This window comes from Solanum tuberosum, unplaced genomic scaffold, assembly GCF_000226075.1.
Source record: "Solanum tuberosum cultivar DM 1-3 516 R44 unplaced genomic scaffold, SolTub_3.0 scf00619, whole genome shotgun sequence".
In the NCBI taxonomy this organism is placed as follows: Eukaryota; Viridiplantae; Streptophyta; class Magnoliopsida; order Solanales; family Solanaceae; genus Solanum; species Solanum tuberosum.
The window spans coordinates 102,771-118,630 of record NW_006239533.1 but is presented as its reverse complement, the minus strand read 5'-3'; the positions used below and the strand labels follow the sequence as shown (position 1 = coordinate 118,630).

At 35.3% G+C, this 15,860-nt stretch overlaps 4 protein-coding genes across 6 annotated transcripts; 1 reads left to right on the top strand and 3 right to left on the bottom strand.

Moving 5' to 3' along the window:
• The first annotated feature begins 1,031 nt into the window (after window positions 1-1,031).
• Window positions 1,032-2,493, top strand: LOC102594437 (prohibitin-3, mitochondrial-like). Its single transcript, XM_006366162.2, has 2 exons — window positions 1,032-1,445; window positions 1,588-2,493. The coding sequence occupies exons 1-2, from the start codon at window positions 1,092-1,094 to the stop codon at window positions 2,068-2,070; spliced, it is 837 nt and encodes a 278-aa protein (XP_006366224.1). The 5' UTR covers window positions 1,032-1,091; the 3' UTR covers window positions 2,071-2,493.
• A 405-nt stretch (window positions 2,494-2,898) lies between these two features.
• LOC102594102 (ADP-ribosylation factor-like protein 2) lies at window positions 2,899-5,230 on the bottom strand. 3 transcript variants are annotated; one of them, XM_015304791.1, is made up of 6 exons: window positions 5,086-5,230; window positions 4,529-4,600; window positions 4,358-4,468; window positions 3,845-4,007; window positions 3,492-3,572; window positions 2,899-3,186 (listed from the first exon to the last, which is right to left on the bottom strand). In XM_015304791.1, exons 2-6 carry the CDS (start codon window positions 4,591-4,593, stop codon window positions 3,172-3,174), a joined length of 435 nt encoding a protein of 144 aa, XP_015160277.1. In that variant the 5' UTR covers window positions 4,594-4,600; window positions 5,086-5,230; the 3' UTR covers window positions 2,899-3,171. The 3 variants fall into 3 exon arrangements, with proteins under 3 accessions (XP_015160277.1, XP_015160275.1, XP_015160276.1); XM_015304789.1 differs by having other exon boundaries at window positions 2,899-3,171; XM_015304790.1 differs by lacking the exon at window positions 2,899-3,186 and having other exon boundaries at window positions 3,194-3,572.
• Window positions 5,231-8,132: 2,902 nt separating this feature from the next.
• Window positions 8,133-9,893, bottom strand: LOC102597407 (WEB family protein At5g16730, chloroplastic-like). The gene has a single exon (XM_006366171.1). The coding sequence runs from the start codon at window positions 9,891-9,893 to the stop codon at window positions 8,133-8,135; it is 1,761 nt and encodes a 586-aa protein (XP_006366233.1).
• Window positions 9,894-11,621: 1,728 nt separating this feature from the next.
• On the bottom strand, window positions 11,622-13,465 carry LOC102593235 (histone H3.3). Its single transcript, XM_006366159.2, has 5 exons — window positions 13,360-13,465; window positions 12,619-12,690; window positions 12,459-12,535; window positions 12,248-12,338; window positions 11,622-12,130 (listed from the first exon to the last, which is right to left on the bottom strand). Exons 2-5 carry the CDS (start codon window positions 12,688-12,690, stop codon window positions 11,960-11,962), a joined length of 411 nt encoding a protein of 136 aa, XP_006366221.1. The 5' UTR covers window positions 13,360-13,465; the 3' UTR covers window positions 11,622-11,959.
• Between the last annotated feature and the right edge of the window lie 2,395 nt (window positions 13,466-15,860).

Here is a 15,860-nt window from a genome sequence, read left to right as displayed (position 1 = left end):
CCTCTCAAGTCTCCCACATTATAGTGCTAATTTTTAAACTATTTTTTGTATAAATGAAAAGATGGTTATATTTAATGTAAATTAAACTACTTTATTGTAATATTTATGAAATCTACCCATTAAAATATCTATAAACTAACTAACTACACAAACATGCCTATCATATTTACTAATTCTCCCTATAGTTTTAAATAATCATATTTTATCTCACTAATTAATAATTTCATATTAAAATTCAAATCATGTACACCTAACACATATTTTTTGCTACAAGATACGCTGAAATAGAGAGAGGCGAACGAGAACAGAAGGGAGGCGAGCGAGATTTATTGATGTATCCCAGATACATGTGAATCACACTACGCGATCGAGATAGAAGAGTTGTGAGTGAAATGGGAGGGAGGCGAGCGAGATTTATCTATATATCCCAAATATATTGAAACCACTTGGATATAGTGTATCTACAATAAATTATACCTAATTTTAATCTCATGTATCTCGAGATACATGTATCTGGCTCACCAAAAATTGATAAGATTCGTAATATTACAAACTAGCATATATCTAAATAATTAACATTTAAATATTGAGTTTTTTTATAAGTTCCACTGAAAATAATGGAAAAATTACATAAATACACAATTTAAGATATCATAATCTCTAATATTCCATACCATTTTTAAAATTACGAAAATCCTCTCCCGGATACATCCATATCCCATCTCAGATACATCTCTATCCCCTCTCATATACATATTTCTCATTAAGTAATGTATCGGATAATCAAGAAATGTATTCAAGAGCAATTAAAAATTCAAAACTTTTGTAATTGAAGAAACTTTCGAGATATAATGTAATTAGCCCAAAATGTATGTAATTTCTGTAAAATGCCCTAAAATAATCCAAGGCCTACGTTTTCCTTTTTGAGGCCCTATGTAAATTGTTGGGCATACGACTAATCCGACCCGTATTAATCTGCTTACCCGTTTCGAGGTTTTGGGTTTTTCTTGAAGAACACTCCATATTTCTTCCACCATAAACCCCTTCTTCTCCTCCAATTCATTTTACCAAAACCCTAACTCTCTGTAAAAATGGGTAGCAATCAAGCAGCATTATCGTTTCTCAAATATCTTGCAATAGGCGCAGCTGGGATCGGCGCCGGAGCAGCAGCTCTCAACTCCTCCTTGTACACTGTTGACGGCGGCCAACGAGCCGTACTTTTCGACCGCTTCAAAGGAATCATCGACGATGTTGTTGGTGAAGGGACTCATTTCTTAGTCCCATGGGTTCAAAAACCCTTCATCTTCGATATCCGCACAAAACCTCACACGTTCTCCTCTTTCTCCGGTACAAAAGATCTCCAGATGGTCCATCTTACCCTCCGTGTTCTCTCTCGCCCAGAAGTTTCGCGTCTTCCAAAGATCTTCAAAACCCTGGGTCTCGAGGTACTGAATTCGCATATTTTGTTTATAAACACTGTATAATGTATGTTACTATTGCATATAAAGGTTTTGTATCTAATATATAACTTTTTGTATTTTGTATGCTAGTGTATATAGGATTAATGTTTTCATTTTACTATTACAGTATGATGAGAAGGTCCTTCCTTCCATCGGCAATGAAGTTCTCAAATCTGTCGTGGCACAATTCAACGCGGATCAGCTACTCACTGAGCGTCCACAGGTGTCTGCATTAGTTCGTGAAAGTTTGATTCGTCGTGCAAAGGATTTCGACATTGAGCTTGATGATGTGGCGATAACACATTTATCATATGGTGCTGAATTCTCTAAGGCTGTGGAAAAGAAGCAGGTTGCCCAGCAGGAGGCAGAGCGGTCAAAGTTTGTTGTGATGAAGGCTGAGCAAGAGCGGAGGGCTGCAATTATTAGGGCTGAAGGAGAAAGTGAGTCTGCTAAGTTGATTTCTGATGCAACTGCAGCTGCTGGTATGGGTTTGATTGAGCTTAGGAGGATCGAGGCTTCGAGGGAGATTGCTTCGACCTTAGCTAAGACTCCCAATGTGTCTTACTTGCCCAAACAGAACATGCTACTGGGATTGAATGCAACACGTTGATTAGGTAATTAGGTTTGGTATCTGTCATTCACGTCTAGTTTTTGATATAAACGCATTGCTCTCTGAAGTTGAATATTGTGAAGTTGATATAGTACAATCTAATTGTGTGAGTAGTTACTGCACAAATCTGTGCCGAATTGGGAAATGATGAAATACAGAAGTGGGAATTAAGAGCAAAAAGGTTTTCTAACTGCCAAATGTATGCCTTTTGTTTTCACCATTTCTGAAGTAACCTCGATGATTTGTTTATTATCTTAATGTATGCATTGTGTGTCAAATCTTGGAATCAATCCGTCAATAGTGTAGTTGTTGCACTGTTTACTAAACACAGTGATTTTATCATCTGATGTAAAGTCTACTCAGAATCATCTGTAAATGCTATCAGATGAAACCGAGTTTATGAATTAGTATAACTGTTATTCATATTATTGTACAGAAGATGGAGTTTGGTTCATAATTTTTTATTATTGTAGTGAAGGATGGTAGGGGAATAGAATGTGAATAACATGTTATATGCAATATATGAAAGTTCAATCGAGCCTGCGTGTGTTTAGGAATTTACTTACTTTTGGTTGAAGAATGAAGAACTAGAGAATGACCTTCTCTATTGTGATCAGCTCTGTTGAATTATTCTGGATTGTATGATTTTCTTGTAACCCATGCATGAATTGTGTAACACAACTTCAGAAGACTGATACATGTACGTGTTACACAATTCATGCATGGGTTACAAGCGAAAGCCTCTGGCTAAGTCTTCTTCTAATCGATTATTTCAATGTTCCGAGTTAACAATTCAATTTGAACTGAATGAATTTATGTAGTTGTATTGATATCTAAATGCAAGTATTATGTATATTGGCTCAAGGAGTGGATAACATAGACTCTTTGCATCATATTGGGAAAATAATTTGCCTCACATATGGTCAGTCCACAGATGAGCAGCCAGCAAGTACATTGCTCCGAAAAATATATTCGAAATAGTAAATGCAAAACTTGTAATTAATCAAGCATATAGATTCGTGATGCAACGTCTTGTACCAGCTAATCAAATCCTTCAAGTAGGCCTTCTCCTGTGTATGCACGCCGGCTATTGTCCATAGCCTACAGATTAAGCACCTAAGAATCAGAAAAAAGAAATTGTTTTCCCTCTGTGAATAATTGGCCATACACAAGCAAAAAAACCCGAGTAATTTGACAATACTTTCTTTCTCAACCACCACTAGAATATAGCTTTGCTTTTGATTTTCATATTTGGATCTTCAGATTTCCAACCGTATACAAATCATATTTACCAATGCAAACATACTTGGCTACAGAATGAGTACAACAGCTTGTGCTTATCCTTACTAGTTCCCAGTGTAAGAAGTTCACTTAAATGTACCTTCAACACAGTTTTAAGGTATAATAAGGAGCATCCTTACATTGGCAATTTCATCTGGAGAAAGCGCGCCTTGTATGTCCTGCTTATTTGCAAAAATCAATAATGATGCTCTTGATAGCCTCTGCCAAAGAGAAAGGAATTGTGAAGAAAAAATCATCTCATCTACTGAAAAGGTGAATAGGCATCACACATTCTCTTTTGTTTTGGGACACATAGGCTATTTATTACAGACACAGAAAGAAAGAGTTTTTGAAGTCTGCAATGCACACATTATTCAACAAAAGGAATAAGCCAATAACAAGGATTATTATTTTATCCAAAACTTATTAACATGACGGTCACACATGAAGTTCAGCAACAGAAAAGAGAAGCAATATGATTTTATATATATACCTCCTCCTTCAGAAGATTATGTAGCTCGTATCTGCAGTCATCTAGCCTTCTCAAATCAGAACTATCCACAACCCACACCAAGCCATCGGTTTGCTCAAAGTAGTTTCTCCAATAAGATCGTATTGTTTTCTGCCCCCCGACATCCCATATATAGAGCATATACCTGAAGAAAGGAGGGTGTGGTAGGTTGATGACAGAGTAAAAACAGGCTAACAATATCCCAACTTATTTTGCATTAAAACATAGTCGATTCATTGATAGGCTAAACCAAAGCCTTAGAAGACGATTCAAAAGGTAAAAATATCTTTAAATGACTCAATTTTGATCGTTTGGAATAAAACAATCTAAATATTCATCCAACCACATGAACATTGCCTGACAAAATACATCTTGGATATGCAGGTTAGAGTTAATTAACAGAGTAATAACAACAATAAACAAGAACAAACACATTATTGAAACAGGACAGGACAGCAACATGCAATCTGAGAAACAAAAACAGAGAAACCATACTTCTCATACGCGATGGTTTTGATGTTGAAGCCAAGAGTTGGACTGATGACACTCGTGTCTTCCCCATTTATTTTTAAAACTATTGTTGTCTTACCAGAGTTGTCAAGACCCCTACAGAATAAACAGAATTAATCAATATGCTATGTAAACAGAATTAGCTTGTGGACTTGCACCATAAGGATCCGCATTTTCTTTTCATTTCGCTTCATCTTTCGAATAATGCTGAGAAGTCCCATTGGTTTCCTGAGCAAAGTTAGATATTAATTGATAAGTGATACTATTATCACGTTTTTTTTTTTATGAATCCAAACTCAAGACATAGCTCTGATGAACTCTATGTTTTGGCTAAAAGACATTAATGACAAATCCTCAATTTCATTTGATGTTTCATTGTGTCATGAACTGCAAGTTAAGCTAAACTCTATCCTGCTTAATAGTGTTGGAGAAAATTCATTTTTATATACGGTGGATACGATAGACATAACCAAAACTCAGCCTAAATCATCAATACAAGTCCATTTAATTTAAATTAGCAGCTTAAACCCTAATTTTAGGCACAAACAAGAGAGTCCTTAAAGCATGGTTTCTAACAGAATCTATTAGCATTGAATGACTGCTTGAATTCAAAGATTCATAATGTTGATTTATCAGATATAGTTATTATCTCGGAAAATCACTTTTTTTATTCGAAAAAAATTGAAATTAACAACAGAGAGAAATTTTCTGACCTATTTCAGGGCAGTGAATTGAGATCCAACCTCGACCTCAGCCTCGGAACTGCTCTCTCGCCACCAACAGATCGGAATCTCGAGATGAACAGAAATTTTCCATGGTCACATTTCCGGTATATGTAGAGAATATTACTTGATTGGGCCTTTCTAATTTTGAATTTGGAGTTAAAGCAATTTTGGTCATTTTATTATTATTAGTAAATATTTTTTTATATTAATTCTTGTTGTGCTTGATAGATACATCTAGTTTTCAGATTTGTGGGGTATGAAGAGGATAGAGTGTACGTACAGTTTTGTTGACTCCGTCATAGCTTGTTGTTAAAATATTTTTTGTTGCCATGATAGTTATCAAAAGGATTTAAACTTTTAAGTCATACATACTCATAGTATAAAGAATAGGTGGAATGACCTAGGAGACCCATGTACTTGGTTGCGTTTGTCAGTTGAACCCTTTTACTCATTACTTTGCCAAATGAGTACTTAAACTCGATGAAACTCTATTTTTTGAACCTCTTTGACTATTGACCAAACTTATGTGACATAAAAATGGATGAGTTGGATAATTGCGTGATTACACACGTTTTGCAGCAAAGGACTACAATATTTTTATTTTTAAAAGGGAAAAAGGACAAATATATCTCCAAATTATCGTACATGATATTTAAATATCCTTCGTTATACTTTTAGGACACTAATGCCCTTACCGTCCAAATGTTGGGTTGTATATATCCTTTGAACTAACGGAGAGACACGTGTCATAATCTTAACAACCTATCCAAAATTTAGTAATTTTTTATCCATAATTTAAAAGTTCCACCCAAAAACCCACCTAGATAAGTATAACCCAAAAAAAAAAAAAAAAAAAAAAAGACTCATACCCAAATAAACCCATTTTCCCTTTCTTCATTGTTCCACCATCCAAACACCCCCAAGAAATAGATCAACACAGAAACTCCACCACACCATTTTTCTCTAGCGGAAGCTCCACAAACAAAACGACCCACACCCATATTATAATCGAAAAATCCCTAAGTATATATGTTCTTTTCTTGTGTAATCGATAAACCTGATGAAGGTAGCACAAAAGTGAGACAATAATTGTATGTTTGATTTCGAGAAGGATAAGGGGAAGATGGGAGAAATGACAAATAGACTTATCGATTTATTTTGAACTCGTGAGGTATTAGTGAGAGGTTTTGATTACTAAATCATCACCAACTACTAAAAATCGACAACACCCAATTGTTTATAAATTCAAAATTCACTAAGGCACAAAAAAAGGATATAACTTTTGTGATTATAAATCCATTTGAAGTTTGTTGGTTCTGTTCGTCGGTGCTACTGGGACAGTGATGAAGGAGAGACAGGTTCAAGATGGTCAAGTTTTATGGTGGCCGAAGGGTCGCTGCATCGCTGATTTCGCCGGAGCGAGGGAGGCTGAGTTTAGTAGCAATTAGAAGTGATTTGGTTTGTGGAGCTTCGTCGGAAAAGATGAGTCGCGGTGGTGTCTTGAAGTTTCGGCGTGGGTGTGGTAATTGGTTGCTGTTGGTTGATGGAACAATGAAGAAAAGAAAAATGGAGTTTATTTGGAATTGGGTCTTTTGGGGTTTTTTTCTCGGGTTATAATTATCTGGTGGGTTTTTGGGTGGGCTTTTTAATTAAGTATAAAAAATAAAATAAATTTTGTATAGACCATTAAGATTATGACACGTGTCTCTCCGTTAAATCAAAGGGTATATACAACCCAAAATTTGGACGGTAAGGTCATCAGTGTCCTAAAAGTATAATGAAGGGTATTTAGATACCATTTACGTTAGTTCAGAGGTATATTTATCCTTTTTAAAATATTAAATTACACAAGAAAATAATAGTAATATTTTATTTTAAAAAAAACAAAAATAATTTCTTCTTCTTCTCCGGCCCCACCCACCCCTTCTTACTTCGTCTACGGTCCCCTCAGCCCACCCCTTGTCTTTTCTTCTTCTTCAGTTGAGTACTCACCCACTCATCCACTATTCTTTTTTTTAAGTACCCACCTCATTCTATTTTCTTTTTTCATCGTCTTCTTCGATCAACACCCTCCATCACTGTTGCCATTACCAAGAACTTTTTTATTAGCAAAATTTACTTTAAAATATACATCTGATTAATCCATTCTTCATTTTTATGTTCTTATATAAAATTTTCAAGATCTATTATATTTCTTGGATTATTCACAAACAAACTTTTTTTAATTTGAAATTTCTTTGACATTTGAATTTATTGATTCAAAATAAATGGAAGAAATCTTCAAGTAAACCTAATGGCTAATGAATTTTGTGTTTGAAAACAATGGAAAAGGTAGGAGTAGAATGCGATTTTTTTGTGGATAAAGGAGTGGAAACGGAGAAGATGATGAAGTGGGAAATTGGGGAAAGGAGGAACGGTTCCTTTTTAAAAATATTATTTATCTTTTTTAATAATTAATTTATGATGTGTCATTAAATATTTTGAAAAATTATGATATGTCACTAAAAAAATGACGTGGAGTTCCACGTGTAGCTGCGTGTACTACACTTCCACAAATCAGGTGAGAAAAGGGTTTAAAATATTGTGTTTCGTCGAGTTTAAGTGTTCATTTGGCAAACTGGTAAGTAGAAGGATTCAACAGACAAACAGAACCAAGTAAAAAATATTTTACGCTATCAATACAATTTGATTGTGTATAATAAATTATTACAGTATTTTATTTTTTAGGCAACTATGTTAGCCTTACTTAACTTGATCTATGTTACTCGACTCTTCAAAATTGTCATCAAGTGTGTGTCAAATCCTTCAAAGGTAGTGCATTTTTGGAGGATCTGACACGAGTATGACAACATTTTTGAAGAGTCCGAACAACTTACACTATTAATGGGAAGAACTTAAACTCATATTTGTTAGGCTGCACAGTTTCCTGTATTCTCTGATACAAAAAAAATGAAGCATTGTGTAGTAGAGTGAAAACTTCAAAAGCTGAAAATAACTATACAATTTCAAGATGTATATACAGAACAAAGGCTTATTCAGTGGATGGTTTTATGAAAACTTTTCCTCCTTATGAGATCACCAACTTTTCGAAACAACGTTCTTTTCCTCCTGATAAGACTTCTATCACTAACAGAGTCTTCTGTTTTTAGTGATCCTCCATCATCTGAGGAGGAAGACGAGGATGATATCCGATGAAGAGGAACCTTTTTTGGTGTATGGGGATCTGCCTCAGGTTTTGGTGATTCAATTATTGACCTCTCAAGTGTCTCAGCCTTTTCAGGATCCTTATCTTGGATTTTCTCTTTCAAATCTTCTTGTTCTTGTTGCAACTTGAGCTTTTTCGGAACTTGGAGTTCCTCATATTGTTCCTCTTCTTGTTCCTTATCCTTGGTGTTGAGTGATGACGAAGATTTGCTCAAAGACATGCTTAAGTCTTTTGTTTTTAGTGTTCCTCTATCATCTGAGAAGGCAAACGAGGATGCTCTCCGATGATGAGATACTTGTTTTGGTATATGGAGCTCTGATTTTGGTGATTCATTTATCTCAAATATTGTGTCCTTAAGTGCCTTGGCCTTTTTGAGATTCTCATCTTGGATTTTGGCTTCTAAATTTCCTTGTTCTTGTTGCAAATTTACACTGCTGGAAGTTTTCTTGATATGGGGATCCACATTATGTTCCTCTTCTTGCTCCTTATCCTTGGTTTTGAGTGCTGACGAAGAGAGCAACCTTTTTAACTTCTTGACGTTTTCTTGAGCTGCAACTTCATTAGTCCCAAGTCGTTCGTTCTCTTGAGTGAGAAGACGAATTGATTCCTCCTTTTCAGCTTTAGAATCCTTGAGTTGAATGTTTTCATCTCTAGCTAGGCCAGCAGCAGTATTTGCAGCGTCAGCTTCATTTATAGCCTGTTTCAATATGCCCTTCAATTTGTAAACTTCTCTCTTTGCTGCTCTAGTAATACGCTCAGCTGCTTTAAGAGACTCCGCGAGTGTAGCAGCCTCATCCTGAGCTAGCTTGTTTTCTTCTTCAGCTTTCTTTATACAAGTTATGTACCTCGTCTCATTTTCAGCCAAACGTGACTCATCAAACTCCAGCCTTAATCTGTCTGATGTTTCTCTATGTAGTTCAGTTTCCTTTTTCGCCTCATTCAAAAGTTTTTGATACCTAGCCTCGGCGTTTCTAACCATATGTTTCAATTGTCCTGCCTCATCTTTTACTTGTTCGAGTTCTAATTGAGAAGCACTAAGTTTCTCCTTGGCCTCATAAGCTTCAGCAGCAATTTCTTTCAACGCTAACGCTAAATCATCCAAGGCCTTTTGGCTTTTTTCTTCTGCACAAGTTGCAAATTTAAGTTCATTTCTAACCAAATGCATCTCATCACTCAATGCATTAGCTTTTGATGAAGCAAACCTCTCTCTTTCTTGGATCATAGCCAAATTCGCCTTCGCTAATCCAAGTTCAAACCTGAGGCATCCGAGTTCCTTCTCTAAAGCAATCTTTCCGCTACAAGAACCATCACAACGCCAGTTATTTTGCTCGGATGAAGACACTAGTGATTCAATCTCTTCATGAAGTAAAGATATCTCAACTTTGGATTCTTCAAGTTCAATCTTAGTTTGCTCAAATTCCCTTGTCTGTGAGGCCAATGAATCGAATATTCTAGACTCCGATAATCGTCTATTTGCTACTTCAGCTTCTAGTTCATGAACCCTTTTCTTGAAATTGTATACTAAATCCATTGCCTGAGCTTCATGAGCTACCTCTTTCATCTGCCTAACCTCCTCCTCAAATTTTCCCATTTGATCTAGCATTTGGTGATCAATTTCTACAAGCAAAAACAATCACAAATAATGAGAAGTTGCAAAGTTTTAGACAAAAGCCAATATCCATATAACACCAAAAAGTCACTTTCCAAAAGAGAAAAACCAATGTTCAAATATACTAATCCAAACAACAACAACATATTACCTTACCTAGTCGAGATAAAAGAGGTTATTTCTGATAGATTCTTATCTTAACATAAAGCATTTCCAAACAGTTTGAAAATAGGAATACATAAATGGGAGCATTAACAACAACAAAATAATGTGAAAACGAGTCCAGCAGAGGAAAGAACAATAACAACAACAAAATAATACAATAACGGAAACACAAAAACAAACCGAAAAACAAGAAACTACGAGAATAATGTTACTACCACGGTAAGAAAGAAGGTCCAAGTACGACCACGGCAATAAACCCCAAGATAAAATAACAACAGAAGAATATGAAGGATGAAAAAATTATACCTTGGATATATGGCCAACCTATGAGGGATTTCTTTCAAGAACAAGAAAATAAAGCATAAATGGTTCTAACTTTTAAGGGGTTTTTTCTGGTGTCCAAAATAAATAGACCCCAAATGTACAAATCTTTAGAAATATTCTAAAGATCAAATCTTTATTCTTATGAAAACTCAAAAACCAAGAAAAAAGAAAGAAGGAAACCAGATAAAAATCTTAACAAACTGTATCCTAGAAAACCTCTGGATTTCAAAGATAAATATATAGTGTAGACACACATGACACTAGGAAAAACATTGTGAGCCAATAAAAATGAGTCAAAACATTGTGGCCAAAAGATTTAGATAAAAAATTTGTGTGTTATGTGTTGGAATCCCTGTAAGAATTCTTTTTTTTGTGGGAGAGAACATTCTGGTTTTTGACAAAGTCCGAAGTTGAAGGAGGTTTGTTAGGAAGATTTGAGACAAATATAAAAGGGAGGGAACTTTTAAAATTAAAAAATTGCTGATTTGACATTCTAGAAGATATTTACGAGAACATAATGTTTTATAGCATTGTGTATACGATATTATTTTCTTCTAGCAGTACGTTAGTTTAAAAAGATAATGGTCAAAACCACACTGAATATCACTTTTTAGCAAGTTTCACGCCTCTGAATTTAGTTAATAGTGAGAATTGAGGGAACGACGGATAGTTTGGGCATAGGGGAGTCCAGCCCCAAAACAGAAGCTTTTTGAACACTAAAAACTAAAAGGTACCCTTTCTAAAAACACAGATTAAAACAGACACTTCGTCCATAACCAAAACACACTTGTGTGTTTTTAGAGAGGATTTATTTTGGTCCGTAGTATCTAAAAAAAAGTCTTTTTTTAGAGTCGGAACAAATAAAGGGCATGAGCATGACACTCAAAGAAATAAAAACCTCATATGTTTTGACCATTAACTTACAGCAACCATGGTAGAGTTCGATTTCATTGCTTTTCGAATGAGGATACTGCTTTAGCATTTTAAAGAGTTGCTCTATCAAAGAGCCAACAGAGTAGTTACCCACTTAAGAATCATTTGGTTGAGAATTAAGTTATTTCTTAGTTCAATTATCCCACCATATATATGAAATAACTTCTCATCACACTAAGGTATGAATGATAAGATAAATAATCCAGCTTCTAACCAAATTCTATAAAATTCAATTGATTTTCACCACAGTAACATATGCAAATATCTCAGAATACTGGCAACAAAAGATGAAGCTTAAGTCCATACTTATCACTACCAAATACAAGCCTTCATCCCAACTTATGTGAAGAACATGATATAATCGATAATATCTACAACAACTTGGACTAGCCATTAAGATGAAAATACTGAACATTGTTGAACACCAGTGGTGTGACAATCCAAACAAAATATACCACATATTCTCCACCTACCCAAAACAGAACGGCAGCAAAATTACAGCACGCTTCCAGCTACCAAAACAAACTTAGAAGCACATTACCCTACTACTGACTTCATTAATTGTCTTTGTCTAACAAGAAAAGAGTAAAAATACGACAAACAAAGCTACTACTTCAGTAATCAAACTAAGCACGCTCGCCCCTGATTCGCCTGGCAAGCTGAATGTCCTTGGGCATGATTGTCACACGCTTGGCGTGAATGGCACAAAGGTTAGTGTCCTCAAAGAGACCCACCAAGTAGGCCTCAGCAGCCTCTTGCAGAGCTAGCACCGCATGACTCTGGAAACGCAAATCAGTCTGAAAGCAAACCAATGCACAAAGAAGAATCAATCAAGATTTCAGGACCACTGCCATTGTCATCAACATAACAGTACCAATTCAGAACTAAATAGAAATGAATGAGCGAAAAATTACCTTGAAGTCCTGGGCAATTTCACGAACAAGCCTCTGGAATGGAAGCTTCCTGATCAAGAGCTCAGTACTCTTTTGGTACTTACGGATTTCACTGCATAATGCAAAATCCCAATCAACAACATTCACACAATAGCATGTTCAAGTATGATGTACTTTAAAGACTAAAGAGAACATATGCAATACTGAATTACACTACGCCATCTATACTTACCGAAGAGCAACAGTACCAGGTCGGTATCTGTGTGGCTTCTTCACACCACCAGTGGTAGGAGCAGACTTACGTGCAGCCTAATACACATACAAAGCAAGTTAAAAACTAATACATACAAAAGTAGTTCAAAACCAAGAACAAAACTAAACGCAAAAGACACCTTAGTGGCAAGTTGCTTCCTGGGAGCCTTTCCTCCTGTAGACTTGCGAGCAGTTTGCTTGGTACGAGCCATCTGAAAACCACAACCCACAATTCTCATAAGAACAAAAATATAACATGAGAAAAAGACTCAATTTTGAGTTGAAAACACCCAAAAATAACTCAATTCTGCAATAATACAAGACACATACCAACCAATTCACTAAAATTAAAAAGAAATCCTACTGAAAGATTTCAACTTTACACTAAATACAATAATGTGAAGCAACTACACAACCATTCAAAGCTTATCATTAACAAGGAATACAAATTCTACAAATTTGCAGAACCTAAGATTGCTTCACTACAATAGCTATTAGAAGAGACGGATAAAAAAAAAAATCTTTGACAATCAACCCCCCCCCCCACCACCCACACATAAATATGTTCAAATTTGCACCCAATGTATCGACTCCAACACTGAAATTCTATTTTTAGCAAAAAGGAATGATCTTTTATCCTGAAACCCTAAAATAACACAGTACACACCGAATCAAACTACAAGAGCAGTTAAATCCCTAAATATTCAACAACATTCCTCAAAATCCTAGCTTTCTGCCACAAAAGAATTTGGTTCAAGAGATAATCAGAAACCCTAACCATAAAATTTCCAAAAAAAAAAGACAGAATCAATCATGATCTTCAAACACACAAACAAAACAAATTCATAAATATATGCAGCAAAATAAAAAATAAAAATTACCTCTTAGAAAAAATTGTTTCTCCTCCTCTTCTTCTCCTCTTTTGCTTTTGTGATTGAAGAAAAATTCTGCTGATTTTGCAGGTGAAAGATTATATATAAGGGCTTTGGGGATTGTGGGGATCGTGTGTTAAAGTGTATCTGACGGCTCAGAATGATTATCCGTGTGCTTTTATAATCCAGTATCTACGGCTATTAAATGTGTTAACTGTGTTTTCTGAAAGTGATTGACGGCTATGATGTGACTTTGGGATGCGTGCCGGATTGAGAACCCTTAATACTTGATTCTCATTGGTTGAAATTATAGAGAGTTCAACTTTGATTAGACCCTGGTGATAATTTTGCTTTGGTCATTATTAGATTTTTTTTTTAGGAAAATAGTGATTAATTCAAAATAAATATTATAGGCTTATAGCTATAATTTCATTTAATTCCAATTCGTAGCAAATTTCTTGTTATTCGTTTCTCTCCCCTCTCCTTGTAATCTCGCTCGACACTCTCCTTTTTTCGGTCATCTCTCGCCTCTCTCACTTTATACAAACACAAATGTTAAATTGTGTTTGTGTTTGTATAAAGTGAGAGAAATTGTATATACAAATACAAATACATATATCTCCGTCCTATACACTTATAATTATACAAATACAAATCTTACTCTGCCCAGATCTCTTTGGCCTTTCTCTCTCTCGTTTTATACAAACACAAATTATACAAAATACAATGTATAATTTGTGTTTGTATAAAGCGAGAGAGAAATTTGATATACAGATACAAATGTTTTAACTCGATTCAATTGTATACGAATTCAAATTTTATGCAGATATACGAACACAGTCATTGATACATATACATAATAGTTGCATATATACAATATCTAAGTGATATACATATACAATTCACTTCTCTCCAATCTCTGCCCTCTCTCGCTCGCCTCTCTCCTCTTTCTTCCAATCTTGCTCGCCACTCTAGCCTAACACAAAGAACATATACATATACAAACGCAATTTTCATACGAATCACTGCAAATTTTATACAAATCACTGCGATTTATGAAATCAAATGCTCCATAGCAAACATAATTTGACTATGGAGCGCAAATTGCAAAATTGTAGCTATAGAGCGTTAATATGATTTTTATCTTTGCTATTCCTAAAATTACTCTTTTTTTCCCTAAGTCTCTGATATCCACATTGAAATCCGACTAAATTTGAATTTGTGTCGGGATATATTAAGGGGTAAATCATCTCTAATAAAGACGACTATATACCCAAGAAGACTCGAACTCGAGACCTCTGGTTAAAGATGAAGGAATACTTATAGTCAACAACCATTGGCGGTCATGTCACTATTAGATTTGATTCCACGCTCTTAGTCTTGCTTATTGATGATTATTAAGAGAAGTATTGAAAATACTCGTTAATTCGGTATAAATTATTAGTTTCATCCTTGAATTAGAGACAAATACCCGTTACTTGACTAACTGAATTAAATAAAACCCTCGATCCAGCAATATGAGTGAAATACATCCTTGAATTTTCGTCAAGTTTAGGAGTGTTCTCTACACTTCTCTCGGTTTTTTTATTAAGAGCATCATGCTCCTACAAGAATTTGAAACCACCTACTATGTCATGTTAAGTCATGAAACATGATCATCTTCTTTTTATAATCTTAACATTTGTGAAAACTTATCAACAACTAGTAGTAGTAGAATATTGTTATGTTCTTTGATGTTTTGATGATCTCCTCACAAGTGCAGGGACCTGGTCCTCTGCAGAGTATAAATACTCGTCCAGTGGTCAAAGTGCTGTACAGCTGGAAAGTTGTCTGCGTCAGAAAGTTGGTGAAGCGGCAGAGTACTCCACCAATCAGAAGCGAGGAGGTTGCTTGTACATTGGAAAATAATCCTTCTTGTCTAATATATTCAACTTACAAACAACAAAAATATTCATTCATTCAAAAGGAGAGAGCCAACACGTATTCTCAAGAACTCACTAAGAGAAGTTTGCAAGGGACCTGGTCCCTGCAAGACTGCGATATGGAAAGGTGAAAAGACAGCTGTCAGAAAAGCTGATACGTCAGAAAAGCTGCTACGGTAGGTGCACAACTTTTCTAACAGCAGGCCTTCAGCCAATGAGATTGGCTCAAGGAGTTTATGTTCACTTTCAATATATTATCTCTTTCCAACAAACACAAACTCAAGATTTGGCAAACTAAATTTGGATTTTCTCTCAAAATTCATAAGCTTGAAAAGAAGGCCATCTTCAAGGAAGAACATTGCTCAACTCAACAAAGGGATCTGATAGAGTGAAGAAGAGTCTTTGTTGTACTTAAACCTTTGTGTCTCATGTGCTTACATTGTAAATCTGATCCTAATCTATAAAGGATTCAGATCTTGTTTCGGTTTCTAAAAGTCTAAGTCATCTAGAGTTAGGTGATTTAGTCGGCAACATTGTTGTTGCCTAGTCAAAATCTAAATTGTCCATAGGGTGGTGGTTTAGTGAGCG

Bases quoted from the DNA above. Each gene is read 5' to 3' on its own strand.
- LOC102597407 (XM_006366171.1), bottom strand. From the start codon at position 9,893: ATGGGAAAATTTGAGGAGGAGGTTAGGCAGATGAAAGAGGTAGCTCAT.
- LOC102594437 (XM_006366162.2), top strand. From the start codon at position 1,092: ATGGGTAGCAATCAAGCAGCATTATCGTTTCTCAAATATCTTGCAATA. The intron at 1,446-1,587 runs GTACTGAATTCG...TTACTATTACAG, and splicing joins TCAAAACCCTGGGTCTCGAG to TATGATGAGAAGGTCCTTCC.
- LOC102594102 (XM_015304789.1), bottom strand. From the start codon at position 4,593: ATGGGACTTCTCAGCATTATTCGAAAGATGAAGCGAAATGAAAAGAAA. The intron at 3,573-3,844 runs GTATATATATAA...TCTCTTTGGCAG, and splicing joins ATAATCTTCTGAAGGAGGAG to AGGCTATCAAGAGCATCATT. The intron at 3,172-3,491 runs GTAAGGATGCTC...CTTAATCTGTAG, and splicing joins CTCCAGATGAAATTGCCAAT to GCTATGGACAATAGCCGGCG.
- LOC102593235 (XM_006366159.2), bottom strand. From the start codon at position 12,690: ATGGCTCGTACCAAGCAAACTGCTCGCAAGTCTACAGGAGGAAAGGCT. The intron at 12,536-12,618 runs GTGTCTTTTGCG...TATGTGTATTAG, and splicing joins GGAAGCAACTTGCCACTAAG to GCTGCACGTAAGTCTGCTCC. The intron at 12,131-12,247 runs GTAATTTTTCGC...GTTTGCTTTCAG, and splicing joins AAATTGCCCAGGACTTCAAG to ACTGATTTGCGTTTCCAGAG.